This window comes from Epinephelus fuscoguttatus, linkage group LG6 (assembly GCF_011397635.1).
Source record: "Epinephelus fuscoguttatus linkage group LG6, E.fuscoguttatus.final_Chr_v1".
Lineage (NCBI taxonomy): Eukaryota > Metazoa > Chordata > Actinopteri > Perciformes > Serranidae > Epinephelus > Epinephelus fuscoguttatus.
The window spans coordinates 43059822-43085015 of NC_064757.1; the positions used below are offsets into that span (position 1 = coordinate 43059822).

General features: G+C 41.8%; 1 protein-coding gene across 1 annotated transcript in view; it reads right to left on the bottom strand.

The window, feature by feature from the left end:
- mmp11a (matrix metallopeptidase 11a) overlaps positions 1-25194 on the bottom strand; it is a 52885-nt gene that overhangs the window by 21373 nt on the left and 6318 nt on the right. The window contains exon 2 of the mRNA XM_049579596.1: positions 8562-8782. Coding sequence (XP_049435553.1) covers positions 8562-8782 — 221 coding nt within the window. The remainder of the gene's footprint in view (positions 1-8561; positions 8783-25194) is intronic.

Below are 25194 nucleotides of genomic sequence, written 5' to 3' on the forward strand. Positions count from 1 at the left end.
ATTTTATGGCACCGGTCCAGAGTATGTAAGCTTACCTGCAAGAATTTATTCTGCCTGTCATGGTTACGGCTCGGTCAAGAGGGACAGGAAGCAGCAGGGTTTATGGGAAATGTGGCTTTAATTTAGAGACGCACTGACAATAAAAAAAAAAAAAAAAGATACCACTTGTATTCATCTCAACCACTGTCTCTGAAGTATAGACTGCAGGAGCAGAGGAGGAGCTGAACCATGAAGCCTCTGAATATTTTGTCATTTAATATGGCGGATGGAAGCTGCCAAAATAATAAAATACAAAGGTAAACTAATGAATAAATAAATAAATTTAAAAAGTTAAAAAATAAGATGAAAAATAAATATTACATCGAAAAAATAAATAGTTCAACAAAAAAAAAATAAAAAGGAAAACTACATAGAAAAGTATATAAATAGGAAAATTAATATAGACCTGTATAAAGGAATGTATTACAACAATAATACGGAAATAAATAAGTTTGGGGAGGGAAATGAATGAATAAATAAATCTAAAGATGAATAAATACACTTAAAATAAATTTAAATTAAAAAGAAATGCAAAAATAAATAATACAATTTAAAAATGACTAAAAATAAATAATAGTAAATAAATAAATAGGGAAATAAATGAAAAAAGAGAAAATTGTAAATAAATAAATCTAAAAATGAAAAAAATTAAGAAAAACAAGTAAATAAAAGGGAAAACTAAGTTGGAAAGTTAATAAAAGGGGAATTAATACAAAGGTAAATAAAAGAAGAAAATAAAAACAGGAATATCAATTTGTCAAATCTTATCTATTACTTAATGCCTTCTTTTATTTTTATTTTTAGTACATTTAATGGCGTAATAATTCATTTATCGTGTCCTTAATTTTTTCATTTTTGATTTTTGGCAGCTTCCATCCTCAGTACTCAAAAAACTGAATGAAAATAACTTGTTCATTGTTCATAAGTTACTTGTTCATTTATTTAAGACTCCAGCGAAGGTGCAAATATTTGTCCACATGGGGCTTTCCACGGTGCACAGTTCACACAGGAAGTCTTTGAGCTTATCACTTTCTCAGCACAACACCCTGCTCATTAGAGGTGGAAATGTTATCTAAATATGTCTCATCAGACCTACATCACTGACCTGTACATATGTAATTAGACCAGGGTTTTATCAAAAGATAATGAAGACATGACTTCCGGTTTGACGAGCGATGGAGTAGGCAGCAGGTCGGAAGAGCTCTGTCACCACTCGACATTTATTTGATATCCGCTGCATTATTTGCCTTCTTAGAGCGCGGTGAACCCGTTTCTAAAGCGGACTTCTGAGTTTGTGTCCAGGATATTCAGTTAAACATGGGCAAGTCGACCACAACTAAAGGTAAAAAAGCCGAAAACGGGAACGAGAGCAAACAAGACAGCGACTTAGCTTCTGAGCTGCTAGCTAGCAATGACCCCGCACATGGCGACAACGACAACTCGCCGGCAGCGTCTCTGACTGATATCCAGAAACTGCTCACTGGCATGAAAGAGCAGATTATTACAAGCCTGACTGCACAAATTTCAGCCAACCATGCCGCCATCGCCAAACACGACCAGACAATCCAGGCCATTGAAACTTCAATGAACGATTTCCACGGGAGGCTAACTACACTGGAATCGGCAGTAGGAAAACTTACGAAGGAAAAGGAGCAGCTGCAACTAAAAGTGGATGACCTCGAGAACAGATCCAGGAGGTGCAATGTTCGTATAACAGGCATACCAGAAGGAGCGGAAGCCAACCAACCGACCTCTTTCATTGAATCCTGCCTGGGAGAGATCCTCGGTTCCGACGCCTTCTCCCACCCTCTGACCATGGATAGAGCACACAGGCTGGCCACCCAGAGAAGACAAGACGGCGCGCCCCTACCCTTCATAGCATGCATCCACCGCTTCCAGGTTAAGCAATGAATCATGCAGCTGGCACGAGAGAAATGCCCCCTGTCTTACAGAAGCTCAGAGATTCACATTTACCCCGACTACAGCGAAGTGGCTAGGAAGAGAGCTGCCTTTGCTCCGGTCAAGACCTGGCTGAGAGCGGCGGGATACCAGTTCAGCCTACGCTTCCCTGCTAAGCTTCGTGTGGTTGCTGATGGATCCAGGCACGAGTTCTACACCCCGGCTGAAGTCGCTGCTTTTTCAGAGGACAGACTACCCGCTGAATGAGACTCCTGACCAACCGTAACGCTATCATTGAAGAAAACAACCGGGGACATTGCACTCTTCTAGCTCAGCTTTGTTGGACGGACTGGTGAGTGAATAAAATTGCCGATTTGACTAAGATGTTAAGCAACGGAGGACTGAATGATATATCCTACTATGCTATTAACCTGAATATTATTAAGAGAATACACGGCGGCCTTTATTTCTGTTTACCGCGCCATTAATGGACATTATCTGACCAGTAAAGACACACATGTGCCTCGGATACTATAAATATATGTGGGGTTTAAAATACTTTACCTACTGTTATTGTTATCTGTGTTAGATATAGTCAGAGGTCTGTTTCTGCTATACGCTACCGCTGACATGCCGTGGCCATGACCCAGGCGCTTTTTTTTCTCCTACGCCGTCCGTCCTTAGTTAATATAAGTTAATACCAGTGATGTTGTATTAAGCTTGTCATCCGGCAACTGGACCAAACATTATGATTGTGAACCTAATAGTTTTGAACAAATAAATTACAATGAACGATCATTACGTCAGCTACTGGGCTTTGTATAATCTAATGGATATCTCATAATAGGAGGGGACTTCAATCTTGTATTGGATGTCACCTTGGACAGGTCATCAACCAACCCTCAGAGCCTTTCTAGGTCAGCAGGAGTTGTGAGTGATTTTATGTGTCAGTGTGGCCTTTCGGATGTTTGGAGGTTTCCCCAGACTAGAAGTTATTCCTTTTTCTCAAATGTACATCATACCTATACCCGTATAGATTATTTTCTTCTTGATAACAGGCTTCTACCCAAGGTTAAGACTTGCTCAGATTCCAGTATTGTTATATCAGATCACAGCGCCATCCAATTTGACCTGGATCTTCTAAATCGCCCTCCCCCAAACAGAATCTGGAGACTCAACCCTCTTCTACTATGGGACGAGAAATTTGTAGAGTTTATTTCATCCCAAATTGAACTTTTCCTGGAGACAAACACCTCCCCGGAGATCTCATTTGCCACATTATGGGAGACTCTTAAAGTATACATCCGTGGACAAATCATAGCTTACTCCTCTACACTTAAAAGAGAAAAAAAATCCAAATTACATGAAATCTCCCAACGAATACCAGATATCAACTCAAAATATGCTCAAAGCCAGACTCCGGATCTTTACAAGGACCGCTTGAGATTACAAACTGAATTTGACCTTTTAACCACTGATGAGGCAACACGCCTTATTATGAAAGCCAGGCATAATGTCTACAAATTTGGAGACAAAGCGAGTAGCCTACTAGCTCTACAAGCTCGTCAGGCAGCGGCTGCGCGCTCCATTACAAAGATCCAGTCACACACAGGAGAGATTTTAACAGATCATGACGACATAAATAAAGCTTTTTTTCAATTCTATTCTGACCTTTATACATCGGAATGCAGCAGGGACTCTAATCTCCCATGTAATTTCTTTAAAACCTGACTATTCCTAGTGTGTCAGAGGACCAAAATACTAAATTGTGTGCAGACATTTCGGCTTCTGAAATTATTACAGCTGCTAAATCTATGCAAAATAATAAGTCGCCCGGCCCTGATGGGTTCACATGCGAATTCTATAAAAAGTTTGCCCATCTACTAGCACCAATTCTCCAAGCTGTGTTCAAAGAGGCGCTCTCTCTGGGTACTCTTCCCTTGACACTGAGACAGGCCTCAATCTCACTACTGGCGAAGAAAGATAAAGACCCACTCTCATTTCTTTGCTAAATGTGGACTTTAAAATATTATCCAAAGTGTTGACTAAGCGCCTAGAGAGTGTGATCCCCGATATTATTTCGCCCGATCAAACGGGATTCATTCAGGGCCGGCACTCTTACTCAAATTTGAGAAAGCTATTCAATGTTGTCCACTCGGCCCGGTCAACATGCCCTGAGGTAGTAATTTCGCTTGACGCTGAAAAAGCCTTTGACCGGGTCGAGTGGGACTATTTATTCTTCACTCTTCAAAAGTTTGGCTTTAAAGAGGGATTTACAGCCTGGATTAGATTGCTTTACTCTTCCCCCCTGGCATCTGTGATCTCCAATAATACTCAGTCTGGTTACTTCCCTCTCGGACGGGGGACGAGACAGGGATGTCCCCTGTCCCCCCTCTTGTTTGCATTGGCCATTGAGCCCTTAGCGATTGCACTGCGACACTGTAAGGACTTTAAAGGTATACAGCGGGAGGACCTAGAGTTTAAAACGTCTCTTTATGCAGACGATCTGCTTTTATATGTTTCCAACCCAACTTCATCAATCCCCTACATTCTAGATACTCTGAATCAATTTGGAAAGATTTCCGGATACAAGTTGAATTTGCAAAAGAGCGAACTTCTTCCCCTAAACTCTAAGGCAGATGAAATTCCCTCTAATCCTTTCCCCTTTAAAAGGGTCCAAAATGGTCTTAAATATCTGGGAATTGAGGTTACTCGCTCTTTCCCTGCTACCTTTAAGAAAAATTTTATGGCAGTCCTTAACAAATGTAAGCAGGATATGAACCGATGGGCCAGGACGTGTTAACCTTATTAAAATGATAGTATAGCCAAAATTTTTATATCTTTTCCAAAACATCCCAATTTTAATTAAAAAAACTTTCTTTAAAACACTCGATAAAACCATTGTCTCTTTCATATGGGCGAATAAACCTAGTCGTATTAGCAAGACCCACCTACAAGGATCTAAACGCTCAGGAGGGCTTGCATTGCCAAACTTTATTTTTTATTAGTGGGTGTGCAACATCCAGAAATTAATTCACTGGTTTGAAGATAGACCAATCACAGATAAAGCAGACTGGGTGCAACTGGAGCTTTCATCAAGCCAACACCACTTAGGCTCAGTGATTTGTGCGGCCTTGCCCCTTCTTAGCAATAATTTGAGTTCAAATACAATCGTTAATCACACCATAAGAATTTGGGTTCATTTTAGAAAACATTTTGGGCTACAGGGACCTTCTATCCTCTCACCTGTTAAGTCAAACCACATGTTCACTCCCTCCTGTACTGATCCTGCATTCAGTCTGTGGTTCAACAAAGGGATCAAATCAATGTGTAACTTATATACAGAAGACATATTTATGTCTTTCTCCCAACTATCCCAAACCTACAACTTGCCCAAGAACCATTTCTTCCGTTACTTACAGGTGAGGAGCTTCGTACAAAAGTCATTTAGTTTGTTTCCGGATAAACCCGTAAAATCTGGCAGGCAAAGATCTATCCGAATGTTAATCCATTATGTCCCTGGTGTAGAGGACAGCCAGCAGACCTAGCACACATGTTCTGGTGGTGTCCGAACCTCTCCACCTTTTGGAAAAGTATTTTCAAAGCTTTTAGTGAGATATTTGGAACCCAGTTGGATCCTGATCCTGGTCACTTGAGTTTTTCATCAAACAAACTGGAGGAAACAGTGCTTTTGTTGGGGACTATTTTCAGAGGCGGATTAATTCACATTTGGTGGTCTAGTGAGTATTTGTGGCAGCAGGACAGTGAATGTGGCATTGAGTCAAAATAAACTACAGTGTGTGTGTGTGTGTGTGTGTGTGTGTGTTTGTAGGAATGAAGAAACATGTCACCCAGTGTGGCTCGATGAAGTGATTCTAATAGTTTTTATGGACAACAATGGAGCTCTGTGGCACAGAGAGCTCCTTTTCAGTTTTGTTAACAGCCGTTAAACCGTTAAAACAACTCTCCACCCTTTCAATGCTCATATTTTAGAAGGACACAGAAGCAACAGTGGCTTTGTCAGGTCATACAGAAGTATAGTTTGACTTTGCTGGTTGCTGCCTGGATTCTGGTTAACCACATCACTTTGTCAGGTGTCACTTTGAGCTCTTTATTGGTCCGATCTTATTAGTCTGTGGCCGGTGCTTGCTCCCCCTTCTTTCTCTCCGTCCCTCTGTCTGTCTTAATATACTGTTGTGTTAAAGAATGACTACAATGAAAGGGACCCCGGGAGACACAGACAGAGAGGCAGCAGCCAGACGCTCGACAGTGCCAAGGCCTCAGATGGAGAAAAAAAACCCGGCACTTGTTTGTCAGAATCATAACTTCAAGACCTCATTTTCTAAGAACAATATAAGCCCTCCCACGTTACATTGTTTTACTTGAGTCCACCATGTAATGTGTCTGAAGTCCAGCAGATCGTGTCGCAATGGAGTCATCACTTTTAATGTCATGAACTTCAATAGCGTGCCATCTCATGTAAGTCTTTCTTTAAATCTGCACTAAATGATTTCTCCTTTGGCCACTTGGGGGCAGTGGAGACAAGTTGACACTGACGTATTACATTTCAAGTTGATATGGTGAATGTGCTAGCAAACAGCTGCTTATTTACAAAGGTTAGCTACCAAACTCAGTACTTTTAAGGGTACCAACTGAATCACATCAGCACTACAGAGAACACGTTCACGTTAATTCCATATTTCAGTGTCTGAGAGCACATCTGAGTGAGAAAGCCAAGAGGCAGGAGTGCGGCGAAGCCTGGAAGCCATCAACAGAGCTCCACTTAGCCAAAGGTTTCAACTTCAGACAGGAGGCAGAGGCACCCAAAGCTGGGAAGCTGGCCACAGAGCTCCATCAGCCGTTCCATCAATCCCTTAAACAGCCGCTCTGTTGGCAGCTTCATCAGTTGCTCCGTTGGCTGCTCCATCCAATCACCCGGGAACAGCAGCGGGCTTTGAAGCTGTAGTAGTAGTAGTCTAAAATGAAACTGCACCGTCCAGGTCTGTCGAGTGATGCCTTGGGACCCAAAAGACTTTTTCCCAAAGACTTACACTGAGAAAGAGACGTCTGTGAATCAGTGATTGCATTTTCTTTAGCGTCACAACCCCCATGAAATGACTTGCACGATTAAATAATTTCATCCCCATTCAAGTTAGCAGAGTGGTAAACAGGAAGTTAATTGTTTGGCTGCAGTTGGCCGGTGTAAGTCTCAAATGTACTTGCTCTATGGCGCCACAGTGTGGAAGAACTGGGTTATATCATACTGCAGAAATTGAGCTTTGAGCATCTTCGATTGATAACACTTAGAAAGTCCAGAAGCTCATGCATGTTAGCGGAGAGCTAAACCAGAACTAGCCAGCTGTAGGAGAAGTAGTCCCTCGTGCACCTGCTGTATGGGTCCAGTGATGCTAGAGTATTGCCAGTCATCCAGGTAATTTAATGCTGCAGATAAAGAGTTTTTTTGGCTTCATGCACCATTGAACAGGGCCCTGCCTCCAACGCTGTATCCAGGTCTCTTTATACATCCGCAGCTCAGTCAGCTGCTCTGTTAGCTTCCCAGTGAACCAAAACCACAGCTGCAGCACCGATCTCAAAGCCTAGCTAGCCTCAACTTTTTGCTGATGCTATGCTAGCTTTATGTGGATTGCGTTGCATATGGAGATGCAATGGGGCGATGAGGTGTGATGTTAAAAGGGGGCTCAGACACTGATGAGCATCAAAGATACTTTTATGAACAAATACAATCTTTAAATAACGTTCAGTCCCTTTGTTGCAGTTAGCAAACACACACAAGCCCATAACAAAGTTAACTAGGTCAACAAGCACTTGAGCAACACTTCAACAGCAACTCCACGATAGTGCAGCTGATAACGGTGTTGTGTTGTCACGCCTAGTTTGACCACAGTATAACTGTATCTGTCTGCTGGTTGCTGCTGAGCAGGAGGCGCACAGTGGCTGTTTACAGCTTTTTGTCTGAAGACAACGAGGGCGGTGAGAGTTTTAAGGTCCATTTATTCGCTTTTTTTGGAACTTTGCAGATGAAGTTGTCTTGAAATTGTAGATGTCAAATTATCCTCAACACGTTTATGTCTTTTCATCACTGATGGCTTAAAAGTTGAGCTTGATTTTTTACTTTTGATCTTGAAAACAGACAAAAACAAATCTCCACTCGAGGTCCCTTACTTGACTTTGCTAGTGTTGATTCTGATAACAGCCATTTACACAATTTTTTTTCTGCTCCACATAATGGCTCTTCACTGTGTTGGACACTGTTGGTCAGATGTGGATTGGTCACTGCCTTGTATCTTTAAATCTGATCTCTGTATGAAAATATTTGTATTTTTAGTTTTTTGCATTTGTTTGTAGCCTCAGTTTGCCCCCTGAAGAATGCATAAGAATTGGGGGACATAGTAAAATATTCTTAATGGACGGGTTGGGTCATTTTCTGGAGGTGTTGCTAAAAAAGAAAACAAACTTTCGTCCTTGGTTGTAAACACAGGAAATAAATAAATCACCGTGCTATCATGTGGTGTTCTTCCATTTCATTTCAATAACCAACAATAAAATGAATTCTGCAAATTAAACTAATATTGGGTCAGAACTGAGTATGTAGGTATCTGTACCTGTAGGTGAGGTCTGTCTTCTCCAAACGTCCTCCATACAGGACAAAGCGTCTCTGTCGCCCCCGATAATGCACCTCCTTCTGAGCGGGGTAATCCGGCACGCCACAGCGAGGACGGTTCCATGTGTTGGAGGTGTTTGTCTGCAAACTCGTCTCCTTCACTAAGTCCTGAGCGTGAGGAGCCTTCCCCCTCTTCTTCAGGTCGGGGAATTTTTCAGAGACCTGCAATGACAACATGTTCTTAGTCAGTGCAGGTTCGTTTTTATTCAACAATCAGTTGGCATTTAATTAACTGATTAACAGTCACCTAATTATCTTGGTATGTTATTATAATGTGTAGAAATATATAAGAAAATAATTTGTGTTTTTGAAGAAAACAAAAAAGAGAAGAAAATGAAAGTTAACGGAGAACCGTGGACGAGAAAAAGGAGCAAGTTTTTAAAAAAAAGTAGGACAAGAAGGACTGCTCACACTTGTAGGACTCTGAGATGTAGGTACACTCACATGGTTTGTTCCTGGTGAGCTGACTGCTAACATGCAACTTTGACTTTTGTTTTTCTTGCATGTCTCCGTAGTGAATGGAGAATCCAAACAAGGTGAACACTGTTAATAACTTGTAAACAGGGACCAAACTTAATAACAGCAAAACTATATCAAAACATCACTTCACAAGCTCTGACACAACTTGTGCTGTGTAATTCAAGTCTCATTTATCCAGTCCTATGCTCTGTACTTCTCAAACACATGCAATTTTGCTAAAATACTGTTCAGTACAAATAGACTCATGCACAGCTGAATCTGAATGCGCATTTGAACTCTGCTCAGGACGCCCTAGTCGTAGGCGGAAGTGTTTTATATTGGTATGTGTTAGTGAAAATGCATGTGTTTGGGAAGAACTGAGCATACGACTGGATAACGAGAGTTCGGTTGTTGTGTGACTGTTTGTAAAATGATGTTTTGATATAGTTTTACTGTTGTTGAATGCAGTCCTTGAAGTTTTAAGTTTGCTTTACAAATTTGAGGTAATAGCAGTGACTACTTGACATAAAAATCCTCACTTTAGGGGTGAAATATTCTTTTAAGTACATGGTGTATGAGGGACGCACAGCATGTGAGTTATGTCGCACGATATATGTCAAATAACACACTGTTTTTAAGCCAAATCATAATGTTTTTTCTGGAGCTGACCATGCTGTTTTAGCGCCTACCTCTAACAAAAGTGAAAGTGAAACCTTCCCACACTGCTATGGAGTGTTCTGAACATAATGGTCAGTGTAGCAGTAGTCTTCTAACCCATATCTATAACTCTGACAAGCACTAATAGCACCCGTTTTAAACATTTGAAAAGGGTACATGAGTAGGCTGTTCAGGGGGTAAAGATGAAAAGTGAAAGAAAGGATAAAGATTTAAAAAGAGGAGCAAGTACATGAGGCAGAGGAAAGGCATGATAAAGTAGAGAATTATAAAAGGAAAAGGGAGACAAAGAGAAACAAGTGGATGAAAAAGAAAAAGTAAAAGTGAGAACAGCAAGAAACAAGAAAAAGACCAGAGTATATCTCTGAGCTGGCTGGATATGAATCATCATCATTTTGAACTGTGAGGTTAATGACAGCCCACACTCATAATCAGGTCAGCGAGCCACGCAGTTTGCCCCAGTTTAAGAGACAGTCGGTCCCAGGGTGTCCCATTATGGGTAATACCCACCCCCACCAGATCCAGAGGAAATGGCTCTGCTCATTTCCACTGAGGCAAATTACAGAGGAGAGCCTCCTCATCTGCCTCGGTCCTCTAAACCAAACCGCATCTGCAGCGCGGCACTTACAGTTGGGTGTTCTCCTCCTATCACACAATTACATGCATTTCCTTTTCCGCTGCCACTCATGGCAACCTGTGGGAAAAGACGCTATCAATTTATCGTGTGCAGATGAAGCTGATTTTTCTGTCATCAGTTCCTGTGAATCTTCCCACAACTTGTCTCGTACATAATCCTGCACGGAGTCTCCGAAATATTACAGTTTCTGTGATTCACTGTCTGTTCCCACTGAGCACAGATTCACTGACCTGCAGGTAAAAAGACGTCTGAGCTTCCAGGTTAAACCCATTAAGTACATGTACTCAACTACTGTAGTTAGGTACAAATTCAAGGTACTAGTACCTCTGTTTGGCGCCTGGATGTTCGCCGTCGCGTGATGTCGCACAGGTACGCGCACGGCCCCGAGTGGCAGTCCGAGTGTGCCTACCTACACATCGTTGTTTGTAATAGTCGCGAGGAGGAAAATAAATTATACATTCATGGATACTTTTCGTCAAATCTTGAATGCCAAGAAAATTTAATACTTCATAAGATCGTTTTTAAGACTTTTTAATACTTTTTAAGGGCCTTAAAAAACTAGACTTTTAGAGGATCTAGGCCGTGATGGGAGACTTTGGCCAATCACAGGTCATTTCAGAGAGAGGACGTTCCTATTGGCTGTTTAACAAATGCAGATGTGAGTGCATGTCCCTTCAACGAAAGTCTAAATCAATGGCGGAGAATCCTGCAGAGAACGTTGCTATTCCAGTGTTGGCAGCAACTGCCTGCACTGCAAAGCAATCCAAAAAAGGACGACTGACTGTGGTTTTATGTTCATATTTTTGTAGCTATCGTTAGCAAGAGCCTGAAATCGGTGTGTTCTCCGCCTCACTCTCCGCCGCTACACACCACTGTCAGGGCACCCTGTCCTGTTGGTAATCCTACATGGCACTATTAGCTGTCCTGCATGGCTGTCAGGCTAGGTGGGTAAGGCTTACCTAAGCCTAGAGGCTGTAATAATTTGAAATGGGGCGTGCTGAGGTAATTAAGAGAGACGATTAGGACCAGGTGGGGGACTGCAGTTGTTGAGAGATGTTTCCGAGTGCTGTGAGGAAGATGGACTATTAAGGGTTGTTGTTTGCGTGTTTAATGTCTACAAATAAACTGTAAATTGAGAACCAATGTTGAGCAGTGCTGGAACACAGAGAGCAAGCTTACTGACTGACTGTCGGATCAGTGCTGGGACAGCAAGGCAACAAATACGCCTACATCCCTGACCTTTAGCCTGGCAGCTGAGCGTTCACTCTGTGGTAACATATGTACATCTAGCCAAAGCCCTGGAAGCCCGAGACCAGTCTTTGCCCCAAGTAATACTAACAAGTGCCCAAGGTTGTGTTTGCTGAGACCCCGCCTGGGCAGCTGTTCAGGAGACTGAACCCCAGTCAGAGGAATCCAGCGAATACAAACTCCAGCTCCGGGAGAGTGCATGGCCCGACTCCCTGCCAGATTAGCAAACTTTCTGTTGCTGCTGTTACACAGGTTAGACCCAACGCTGGCCACCAACAGCCCACTGTGACACCCACCAATTAAGGGTTTGTGCGGGTTAAATTCAAGCTACTACAGCTGCCAACCAAAGGTCCGTCTTCCAAGCTGCTGCTTGCTCTCCACCTAGGAAAGCAGTCTACAGCGGCGGGAAGCGAGGCGGAGAGACTGTGAGGTAGCTAACAGCTAATTCTTGTCTCATTTGTGGTCTGATAAACAGAGAGAGAGAGAGAGGCCGTGAGGGGCTGACTGTATTTTAAAAATCTGTTTTTTGTTTGTTGTTTTTTTTGTTGATTTCTGCCCACCCTATGTGTTGCTTCACGTTACTGCTTTTATTATTATTTTTCTTTATGACTTTGGGGTATTTTACTCCAAATGTATTTTTTATTGCTGCAACTGATTTGATTTTATTGCAGTCCTGAAATGTTTTTGTTCCTAGTCCCCACCCCCTTGGATAAACTGGGGCCTTAATCCAAATAATTGTGCAAAAAGTCCAGAATTATTGTATTTCAAGTCAAACTATTACACAATCAAACCCAAACTGTGACACGTTTTCAGAATTGACTGCTGATAGATTGTACAAGAGCTAAATTGTTGAGCTAATGTTAATATAATTATCCTAATGAGTCCTAAAGATGCAGCATGACAAGTCCAAACTATCTAATGAAAGAGTTTTTTAAGATTATGTAACCTCATGTTTACAACTCATTTAAAGTAATTCTGTGAGAACATAAAACTCAAATTAGATTTATTGTTACAGAGGCTCTTCTGCCCTGACAAGAGGACAACTGCCCGAGGGGAAAAGTGATCAAACAGTAGAGTAATAAAACATCGACTGTAGGCATTATGAAACCAAATATTTCGAAATCGACCTTACAAAAGCCAAACCCTAATTAACACAAGATCCATGAAGTATAGAACAGTGATTGCGAAGTCACAGTCATGTTGGAACGAGGCTGCCTCGCTCGGCTCTGCAGGACTCAAACTGCGTCGCTGTTGTAGGTTAAGGGGAACAAAACCCAGCAGGATTCATGGAATGTGCTCCAGACTGCAGAAACACAGTGACTGATGGGTCTGGATCACAGAACAAACAGTACACACCTCCTCCCTGAGCACCACCCACCCTCCACCTCCTGCGTTTCACTTTGTTTGCTGCTTGTTTTGTTGCACAAAGCATTTACTCACATTAGGGGGGACGTTTCTGCTCGTGTCCTACGGTTTTCTTTACATGGCTTGTTAGTGTTGTTACGAATGAGCTAAAAGAGCCGTGGACCCCCGAAAGCGGCTCCTCGTTCAGCTGCTTTCTGCTCTTTTTCTGCAGGTTTTGTGTGATCTGACGTCTCTCCCTCTGCGCTGTTATCTGCCCTCCTGACAAAAACCTCAGATAAACAACAAAGCCCTTATCAAGATGCAAAGCAGGTCTGAAGCGTATCAATCTAAAGGCTGTTGACATGAAACTGCTGGGAAACATAACTAGCACGGAATTCAGACTCCATTTGTTTGCTTCTTTTACATTTATTTACCTTCGGGGGGGCATAGGCTCTATAAGTGAGTCTTTACAGGCCTGTAGCTTCAACTGAGAGCACTGAGTTCATGTTCTCAGTACTGTTTATGGAAATTTGGGGATTTTAACGACCCGAGGAGGAGATTATATTGTACAATTACATATGAAATATGCATGATGGGAATTTGTATGGCTTGTTTTCATATTCTTTATATTCACTACCATTAAATGTGACTGTTTGTTGTTTGGAAAACTAAATAACTCTGAGCCTATACCAAACGATTTCTCAAGCAATTTGACTGTCGCAGACAAATTTCCAATGCTGAAATAAAATCATGAGAGTTAAAAAATATGGAGTGCTGCACTGGGTAAAGGCACTTTGTAGTTAGCTATAAAAATATCAGGTGCTCGTCAAGATAAAAAACAACGACTGGGCAGCTCACTCAATGTAAAAGTCCATGGTACAGGCACACAGTCCAAAAAATACATCCAAGGCATTGTGACTGTAGTTAAAAATCGCTTACGGATATGTGGATAAACCAACACATTTTGACTAGAGAGTCATCATCAGGGTGAGTTTTGCTCCTGTGATCTCAATCATTTGGTGTCTGTGCTGTCTTAAGTGAGCCATTCTCATCTCGTCGTTCTGACAAAATCAAACATGTTTATTGTTATCGTAAGTTTTAAGTCTTGGCTCATGTAAATGTTGAAGTTCAATTATGTGAACACTGTCAACAGCCAATAGTTTTACTCTCTCCAGCAGCACACCTGGTAGAAGGCAAGGCAAGTTTTTTATGTAGCACAATTTGACAACAGGGCAATTCAAAGTGCTTTCCATAGCTCTACAATTAAAAATGCAATTAAAGAGCTAGAGAATAGAAAATAAAAAGCTAAAATGTACTCACAAAGGTATAAAATACAAGAATAAAAGTTACAGTGCGGTGTAGGAGATGCACATATATCTTACTATATAATGATGGAAACTCTCTGTGTGTGTGTGTGTGTGTGTGTGTGTCTGTTCCAGGTTTTTCTCCTCACTGACTTGGTCAATCCATGTGAAATTTGGCACAGTGGTAGAGGGTCATGGGAGGATGCCAATGAAGCAATATTACATCAATTGGCCAAAGGGGGGCGCTACAGCAACCGATTGAAATGTCAAACTTTGAATGGGCATATCTCATGCCCCGTATGTGGTAGAGACATGAAACTTTGCACAGAGATGCCTCTCCTCATGAGGAACACATTTGCCTCAAGAACCCATAACTTCCGCTTATATAGATTTTCCGCCATTTTGAATTTTTTGAAAAACACTTCAAATGGATCTCTTCCTAGGAAGTTTGAGCGATCTGCATGAAACTGGGTGAACATAATCTAGGGACCAATATCTAAAGTTTCCTCTTGGCAAAAGTTGGAAAACTTCCTAAAACTGAGCTTCTATAAGGCAATGAATATTGTGGAGGGCGTGGCTCATCACATAAAGGTGTAGAACATCTCAAGGGTTTCACCCATCACCACGCAACTTTGTAGGCATATGACCACACATAATCTGAGGGGACCCCTCCATTATTGACCCCATCAAACAAAATGGGGGCGCTAGAGAGCTCATTTCTTATCTAGGCCTAACTGCCATATGGATTTTTACTAAACTTGGTAGATATGTAGAACAGGACGCCTCAAGGTGACTGGAGAAATTTAACTCTAATTGGCAACTGGGTGGCGCTATAACAACAGAAAAATGCTTCAAAATGGCTAAAATGTGACCGATCGCTGTGGCTCCCCCTGTGGACCAATGTTGGTGTTGTTTCTAATGTTTGGTATGACTAAGTCATGGTATGGTATGCTGTACATAATCACGGAAACTGTCAGTGTGTCATTCTGTCAGTCAGTCATTCTGTCTGTCCCACGTTTTTCTACTCACTGACGTGGTCAATCTATGTGAAACTGCACATAGGCATTGAGGATTGGCATAGGTAGAAGGTGACAAAGCTACCAATGGGTATGCTGCCCTACAAAGCCTAAGTGCAGTAACTACATTTTTGGTCAAAATTGAGTTATAAGTAAAAATGAACTCCTTGATATCTGTTTTATCTTGTGACAAAGTTTCAGGGTTCAATTTTGCTTAGTTTTAGAGAAAAAAAAACGGTATAAAATTTGCAGTAACTATAAAATCTGTCTCAAAACCAAACTTTAAAGCCATTTTTCTCAGTTTTACCCTTTGCGTAGTTACTGCGCTTAGGCTTTGTAGGGCAGTATGGACTAGTTTGATTTATTAAAAGGCAGCGGCAAACAGAATAGTCTTCAGCCATGATTTTAAAGAACTGAGAGTTGCAGCAGTCCTGCAGTTTTCTTGGAGTTTGTTTCAGATATGTAGAGCATAAACACTAAATGCTGCCTCCCCATGTTTGGTCTTTACTCTGCGGACACAAAGCAGACCTGCCCCAGAAGACCTGAGAGATCTGGATGGTTCATGAGCCTTGTTTCCATGAAGCAGTCTGGTTCTGTTCATTCCAGTTCGGTACACATTAGAACGATTATCTTTCTGTTTCCACTGTGAAAAGTTGTGGTTGTTACCAACAGAACTGCAGAACCGTCCCCATTCTTTATCACTCTCTCACCCTCTGTTCTAGGATTCAAACCTGCAGCCCTGTGACCTTTCTTTAACCTCTTAAGTAATGTCCTTCACAAAAAACTCATTCATGGTGGTTTGTTGTCACCTGTCGTCTCTGTGGATAAAGTTTGAGCCTAAAAATGACCTGGTTAAAGGTTCTTTGTGGAGTTTGGTCCACTAGTGCTGCTATGAAGCAGTGTTATGATGAGTGGGTCCCTGTTTTATTTATGTGCAGTGAAAGTGAATGCACATGAGTTCACATGTAGGCTATGCCATATGCATTCCTGCCGATGGCTGTGTGCTTTATCCACTGTTGACGGTTGGTGGTGTCAAGAAATGTAGCAACAGCACAGTCAAGAGAGAAGAAGACAGCTCCCTTGAAAACATGGCTGCACATGTTTGAAGAGGAAGGAAATGCATTCAACGTGTTTGTTAGACTTCCAGGATGCACTCAGTGTGTTTTGGTCAGACGCACTGGATATCAACAGAGCTGTGTTCGATAACAAAAAATAAAAGTTTAAGGCTAGCGATTAATGGTGGCGACAGATAAAAGATCCAACAATAACTGCTGGGAGGAGACTTTTGTGGCACAACATGTTCAAATTCCTCCTTTGCCACTGACAGACAGGAGTTATTATCTACATGGCGACAAGAGGTCCCCGTCTTGGCTGCATTAACCTGTCAGGTGACCCCCGGGGCGATGAACCCTGCTGACCCCCCACCTACTGCCCTCTGTGGTGTGTCATCTCTGATACCACATTTCCTCTGCACGTATGGCACAGCTCCACTCAACTCTCTTGGAACTGTTCTTTTTTTGGTTTTCCATCTTCAAAAGTTGTGGATAGTTTTTTTTTTTGGGTTGGGGTTCCACACGAGCTGAGCCGCTAGTAGGAGGTGGAGTTAAAACACTTTAGACCACTGATTGGTCAGAGACCTGTCACTAGAGTCATCAATAGCCGACACAGACAGTGACGGACTGGGAACAAAATTCAGCCCTGGCGTTTTTCTTTTGGACCGGCCCCATTGCCGCTGAGAAGTTGTCTTGTTGCTCGTCCTCAGCAGTGGGCAGCGACCATCTCTTTATGCTCTCAGCCTGTAACGTGTCTCCGCTGGTATCAGCCTGCAGCTGCTCATCTGACCACATTACTTTTTCCTCCTTTTTATTTGGTGCCAGCAGCAGACTGTTATTATTGTTATCATTGCTGCTAATGTTGGAAACACTTTCCAGCATCAACCTTGAATTAGTTTTTCTTTCTGTCTCTGATCTTTTCTGCTCCATGTTTTCGTTTTTTAGCCCAAACAATAGTTTATTTGTGTTGCACTGCTACAATATCAGCATCAACCACCACAAAGAGATTTTCTAGTTCTGGAGCTGCCTCCCTTTTTCTCTCTGGACACAGACGGAGCAGCAGAGTGCAGTGAAAGTGAAACTCAGTTGTTTGTTAATCCGTATAGTTTAAGGCTGCTCTCAGCCCTAGAGTGTCTCCTCTGGTCTGAATCAGGGACTCATGTTGTTCCAAAGTTGTATAATTGCCTAGAGTTGGTTGGTGTTCTCACGGCAGCATTTACAAGAGGACCAGATCAAATGCCTTGTGTGAGAAAGCTGCTCTTGATTGGTCAGAATTTCCATGTGGGAAAAATCCAGGAAGTAAAGCAAACGTTGAAGAAGAGTACACTTGCAAGATAAATGTGACACTTTCTAATGTCACAATGGAGGGACAACTACGCAGGTTGATTTTAGCGCTGCTCATCGTGGACTATATTGCTGTCATTGTTCATTTTAGTCAAAGCATACAGTTTGAAAACGAGGCAAACGCGGCTCCAACTAGAAAACAATGTTTTGATGCATTGGATGTGCTGAATGTGCATATTAAGGCAGTACAGGAGGAGGTGCACATTAATAATCCTCCAGGACTGTAACATGCTCATGTTTAACCCAAACAATGTGTCATGTGACTGCAGTTGCTTCACATCCAGGTCGGAACACCTTCTCACCACAAACCAACTGCACCAGAGTTCCTTTGTATCCGGACCGAGACCACCTCTTCAAGAAGGTCTTTAAAGTTTGCTTTCACTCGCCTGTGCAGCAGCTGCTCCTCTAATCCATCAGTCTAATCTGATCAGCTCTGGTTGATCCGACCCCAACATGATCGAAAGGAAGTCTGAAGTGTGGCTCAATTCTCAAGGCAGCGACTTTAACTCAACAAACTGCTGCTGAGGAAGAAAATAAGCTAAGGAAGAGTTTCGCTTGTGCTGCGTTCACAGACCTTAAAAAAAACGAAAATGAATTCATAGAGGGGGCACAGAATGATCACAAAGGGACACACACACACAAATGAAAACCTCTACAAGTTTGTGACCACATTAAAGACTTAAATTATAAAACTAGATTTTGACACAGGGTCCCTCCACAAGACCTGGTCACAACTTTAAAGGTGAAAATTCGCTAAAAATGTGCCATTAATCAAATTCTAATAATAATAACTGACATGTGGACCTGGAGCTGTTGATGCCCCTGACAGCTGGGTCTGTTTGTAATCCAGTTGTGGTTGTTGCCAGTATCACGGAAACAAAGGTTATTGTAGGTATCTGAACAACGACTGCTGCTGTGTTTTTTGCTGGTAAGGACAGTGTCTTGCCCACAGCTGTGCCTTTTGTTCAGCAGCCTCTGAGGTCTCTGTTGAGAACTGAGGATTCGATCTGTAAATCACCTGGTCACAAGCCGACCTCTGTCCCCAGACCAGACAGTTTAGACTGCAGCTGCCCGCTGCCTGATCCCAATCAGCGAGGTGAGGCGAAGGGAGTGTCGGCTTTCAGGGTCGTAAAACTTTAGCTAATTCTAAGTGGTGGGTTCACGAGGAGCCGCCTCTGTCATTTCAAAGAGAGGAATGAAAAAAAGAAACTGTGTGGTTAAAGGACTAAACCCCCTCCTGCCTGTGTGTCAAATGGATTGTTTGACCTGTCTGACCCCACAGCTGAGTCAAGCCCTAAATGTGCCTGAACAGGTTTCACATCAAAGTTCAAGGTCAAACCCAAACAAAAGCATTAGCTCTGTCTAGAATATCCTGTAGGTTTCTTTCTTTTATTGAGCAGCTTTTACCAATAACACCAATTATTTTTATTTTTCTGGTCATGTTGAGCTCACTTGTCCACAAAAGATTCTTAAACACATCTGAACATACTTTTAAAAACATCCTAGAGGACAAATTCTCAATGTGGCTTTGACTCAAAATCAAAACAACAAACACCAACATGTTGAGGCTCATTAATACTTCCTTTTGTATGAAAATATATGTCAGTTCAAAACGCTGTAAATGTCACTGCCCTCATACTTCCATACGTCCTTTATGATGGCATATATACAGCCAATAGATGGCACTAGAGGCTGGAGTCAAAGGTTTCGTACAACAAATGAGGCAATGGTGTAGGAGGTCGTTATAATGTACCTTTAAAGAGAGGCAGTGTTGTAGATTGCAGTGGTTTGTGAGGCCATTATAAATAAGTCTTCAGTCGCTCGGCTGAATGCTGCGGCTCTGTATTTTAACTGGGACAAATTATATCTCACATATCACCCCAATTCTCGCCTCCCTCCAGTGGTTGCCAGGTAACTTCAGAATTGACTTTAAGATTCTTTTAATAACTTTTAAAGCTCGACATGGTTCAGCCCCGTTGTTATGTAGCTGAGCTTCTGACTACCTATGCTCCAAGTCGTGACCTAAGATCCTCAGACCTACCCTCGCTAATAGTCCCTAGATCGAGGCTGGTAGCTAGAGGTGACCGGGCTTTTGCCATCAAGGTCCCGAGGAGTTGAGGCTGGAAAGCACATTACCCGTTTTTAAATCACTGCTTTTAAAACATATTATTATAAGAAAGTTTCCCTGTTAATATGTGATTTGTACTTTTGTGATTTATTTACTTTTCTTCTATTTTTACCTCCGTACACACTATTTTTCTTCGCTCTTAACATTTTAATTATTGTAATCTCATTGTCGTATCACTTGCATGCGCTTTGTGGCAGATTTACCCACATTTGACCCCCTCTGTGCATGTTTCATCTTCAAGTTATGTCCACTAAAAGTAGGGCTGACCCAAAAAATTCGAAGCTTCAAAGCTTCATTCGATGGCACAGGATTCGACTGTGAGAAAAAAAATTCGAAGCTTCTGCGCTTTTTTTTTCATTTCTTTGGGGGAAGCCTTAAATGCAACACTAACCCCCACCAGTCCGATGCTGACAACGAGCGCACTCAGAGCTGGCAGACATGTCCAAGAGGTCATCAGATGTGTGGTTGCACTTGAAAATATGCCCCGACAACCCCCAGAAAGCAGCTGAGCTCCGAAGCTTCGAATGTCCGTAAATGGATTCGAAGGTCAGCCCTAACTAAAAGTGTTTGTTTTTGCCACTGACAGGCTCAGATTGTTCCTGTAAGTGTCTGACAACATTATGGAAAGGATCCCTACAAATGTTAAAGTGAAAGATTCTTTTTGTTTCACCAGAAACAGCCCCAAAATCACTGTTGGCAATCCCACCAGACTCTATTTAAATAAAAAGTAACTTTAGCGTGTATAGAGGCAGCATGTTTTCACATCTAAGTGAGTGAATTAAGGGTTTACTTTGACTAAATCAGAGCTGGTGATTATTGGAGCAGTAAGTTTAAGTTTATTTACTTTATTAATCCCCCTGAGGAGAAATTCAATGTTTTCACTCTTGCTTGTCATTAACACTCAGGTAGACAGTAGACAGACAAACAAAGATGGCTTCTGTCAGTTTTATTTTGTTTTTTCCGACTTTAAATAAGGTGTGTTTTACCGTGCTAGAATATCTGTATATAAATAGAGTTGGTGGGATTGGTGATAGCAATTTTGGGGCTGTTTCTAGTTAAAAAAATGATCTAACTCTTTATCAAATAGGTCTCTCTCTGAATGGATCCTTTCCATAAGTTGTCAAAAACAAGTGCTTTATTGGACGTAAATTAAAGCCACAAAATGCCCTGAGTGGTTACACTGCAGGTTGTTTTGCTGCTGCCTGCTGCAAAATTGTTGTCTCCATTAGTCACTTCGACACAAAAACATGTGACAATAGGTACAACGTTGAAAAATACCCTTTACCTATTTCAGTGTTTGAGGACTGTACTTAAGTTGACACACCTAACTGCTTTCCACTTTGTTTTTAATGTATTAAATGAGGGGTCTCTCTCTTCAAGTAAAGACGCAGTGTGGCTGAAAGTGCTCTTGACATTGAACTCAGTCAAAGGTTTCTTGGTTGAACCAGCAGTGAAGACGTCCTGACGGCCTTCAGGCTCCCTGCAGGTTGATTCTTGGTGGTGTCAAACTGTAGCACAGTGACCTGGTTGGGGTGATGGTGGTGGGTTTGTTGTCAGACTGGAGACGCTGTTCAGACGCACCGTGTTCAGACATGTTTCTCTCTGAATACCACAGTCAGATCCCCCACACCGCCGCCGCTGCTGCTTACACATCTTGTCATCGCTGTAACCAGAAGCTAGATATGTCCGTACTTGTAATGGACGCCCCCTCCTCCACCTCCGCCATCATCACAAACTCCTTCACATGTTCCCAGCATGAAGATGCCCTCGCGAGGCCTTCAAGCTCTTGGAGAGTTTCATGTCTCATCACCGAGTTCTTGCACTCTCAGCAGAAAGTGACAGACTAATTGTCTCGGGGGTATTTTTGTAACGTCGTCACAAAGTCTCCTGACAGGATTTCCATTGTCTGCTCTGAAATTACATGTGAACACGCGAGCGTGGCCTCAACACCTCTGTCTTCTGAGTCACTGACACTAGATAACCTTCCCCACGTTGCAAAGCAAACTGTAAACATTTCGCTCTCCAATTTAAAACCCTGAGAGAACCAGTTACAAGTTACTGTACATGTAGCATGACGGCTTTCTACATAATTTACTTCGAAGTAAGACTAGTGAGCTGAGATTTATGACCCATATCCAGGTTGCAAATTTGCATTTCATAGAATAGTGCATGGATGACCTGCCCTACTCTCCCTTTGACTGGCTAGTACACATTGCCTTCATTGGTTGGGTTGGTTAGGTTTAGGCAAGAGTACGATCTTTTAGGGTTGGGGTAAGAATGTCAGGGAAAACCAATCAGAAGTAGAGTAGGGTGGGCCCTGCTTTCGCCATCCTAGGAAACACAAATTTGCATCCAGGTTAAATTCTGTTCTCTGCTGTATGTTACCTCTCTCAGTGACAGCATACAGGCTCTGAACTGTAGTTGGGACACGCTGGCTTATTAACATTAAATTAGCTTGGCTCGTTATTAGCTGGTAGGTAGCTTCTAGCGGTCCGGACCACTCTGCTGAAGGAAGATGTTCGGGTGCTATTCACCAACAGTGGCTTTATGCAGTCTTCACCAGAAAACGACAAACGGCCTTCTCATGATTAGCTCTGAGCCTATCTAGACACTTAACTCTACTGCTATCATCACTACTTGCTGCATGCGTCTTCACCATGACACCCGAGAAAGCTGCTTCCCTCCACACACACAATGAAGTACACGTCACAAACTCACAGGTTACTCACAAGAGTAAAGGGGGAAAGGGGTGAGCTGGTCACAGTTGATACCACACTGATGTCTGTGTGCTAAACATGAAGTTACGGCCAGCAGGTAGCTAACTAGCTTGGCTGGTTCTGTCCAAAGGTAACAAAATCTACCTCCCTGCACCTAAAAAGCTAATTGATTAACATGTTATGTTTCATTTGTTTAATCCGTACCAAAACATAAGTGTCAAACGAGAAATTGCCAGTTTTTTAGAAGTTTATGTGCAAAACTATTTCTTGTCCATAATCCAACAAAGGCTCCGCAAAGTTGCAGGTCATGACCAAGAAGAAGTCCAGTGCACAAACCCACTGAAAACAATAGGGCTGTAGTCTCCTGGTCGACTAGTCGATTATTTGTCCGCTATGCTCTGGGGGTGTTTTCAGAACACCCCCTTGTTGACAGAAAGTTGAACTCGCCCACCCTCACGCTCAGCGTCGCGGTGACGCAGACCACCTGTCTGTTTCTGTAAGCTGAAACCATTTCCCTCAGTGGAAACGAAGCTTGTATTTACTTATATTTCACAGATAAGAAACAATAAATTGTGAAGACAGTAAAGCCTCCACTAAAATAGCATTTTAAGTCTTGTGTGTGATTTATCCTGGCTTCATATGAACAGAGGAAATCTCCACTTGTTGCTAGGCTAACTTATACCATGTAAAATGCCATAGCTTGTGCTATTAACGTTAGCATGTTGTATTTGTTTGGAAAACGTGTTTAGTAGGGGTGTAATGATACATCGATCCACATCGATTCATCGATTCATTGATTAACGATCCGATTATATCGATGCAAAATAAAAACATCGATCCATATCGTCATCTTAAAGATACACATTTATTTTGAAATCCACATAGCACGTCTGTGTCACCATTTCTGGGCAAGTGCACCTCCGCTCAAACAACAAACAGAGCTCAGAAATAAAATGGTCAAATCATATTCTAGTTGTTTTTGTGAGTTGATGTAAATGATTGTGTTAGATGGGCATATGATATCACATCTTATCGATCGCAGGCTCCTGAATCGAATTGAATCAAAATCGCATCGTGACAGACTTTGTGATATCGGCAAACATCGTATCGTCATCCAAACAAATCGATATAATATCGTATCGTGATGAAGCTGGTGATTTACACCCCTAGTGTTTAGTATAAGACAGTTGTTTTGTCGGTGAACCTTGTGAGCTGTAATGGAGCCAAATTATGTGCCGTTACCTTTGTTAAATGTTGCTGTTGTCCTTGGTTTTATATGAGAAGAGGAAAAGATCGCTAGACGCTAGGCTAATTTATACAATGTAAAACGCCATAGGCTGGTGCTAATAACGTTAGCATGTTGTATTTGTGGGGGAAATGTGTCCAGATAAAGACAAGTGTTTGTCTGTGAATGCTGCGAGTTATAGTGAAGCTGATTTGCGTACTTGTGTTTGAAACTGTCTCTATTAAGTCATGTTTAATGTGTGTTTAATGTGTGTTTTGAACATTGACTGTATAAAATTTTGAATTTCGAATCAACTACATAAATAAAGTTTGATTTGAACTAAACTTTACAGCACTTGACACAGTCCTCCACCGCCGACTAGTGTTTTGGAGGTGTAACTGCAGAGTGACACAGACACACCAGTAAAAATAACGTGCAGATTTTTTTTTTTTTCCCACGACTAATCGATTAGTTGAAGATTATGTGCGACTTTAGTCGACCAAGATTTTCTTTGGTTGACTACAGCCCTAGAAAACAGCTGATATCAGTCGTTAAGCTAAATTAGCGTACAGACATCTGTTGTGTTGAGCGTGACACCCTGTAAATTCAGGTGGATTTTGATTCTGTGACAATGTTTCAATCGTTCATTAATTCGATCTGAAAGTATCCCAAAAATATTGTTTACCAGTGCCACTGATGTCATTATTTATGATAGTAAATGAAGAGTCTTTGGGTTTTGAACTGTTGGTTGAAGAAAATTACCTATTTGAAGACGTTACTTAGGGGTCTGAGAAATTGTTATGAACAATTTATTTATACAATATTTTCACATTTTATAGATGAAATGATTAATTAATCCTGAAAACAATCGTCAGGTTAATCGACAGTGATAATAATCGTTAGCTGCAGCCCTACTATGCAGTACCTGTGTAAAAGCATGTTTAACAATCAGTCATAAAAGGCCCAAACACCAATTTGTACACCAGCGTTAACATCAGCAGACCTGAATGCACTGCATCCATACAACATGTGTTTTCAATAAGGGCAGTAGGAAATCTATAAGTGCAGCAGAAGCAGAGAGGAAAGGTCGAGGGGAACTGGGTCTGAAGAGGAAATTACAAAGGATGATCGAAAAATTCCTTCTGAAATTTACTGAATATCTCAGACTGATGTGCAAAAAGGGATCTGAGCGTGATTTTACATCTAAATCAAAATACAAACTGGTTTATTGATTGTTGTTAAAGCTACAGGTGAGAAATGGGACGTGGTGAAGTCAGAAGCTTTTTCACCAACATATCTAACTGTATAAACTCATAACATTAAATCCGAATGATAGGAAGTAAGTCATAAGTGAGTGTTTACACGAGGAGACAGATAAGGTTTCAATTTGAAGGGTGTGCTCTCATTGAAAAAACAGGGACAAAG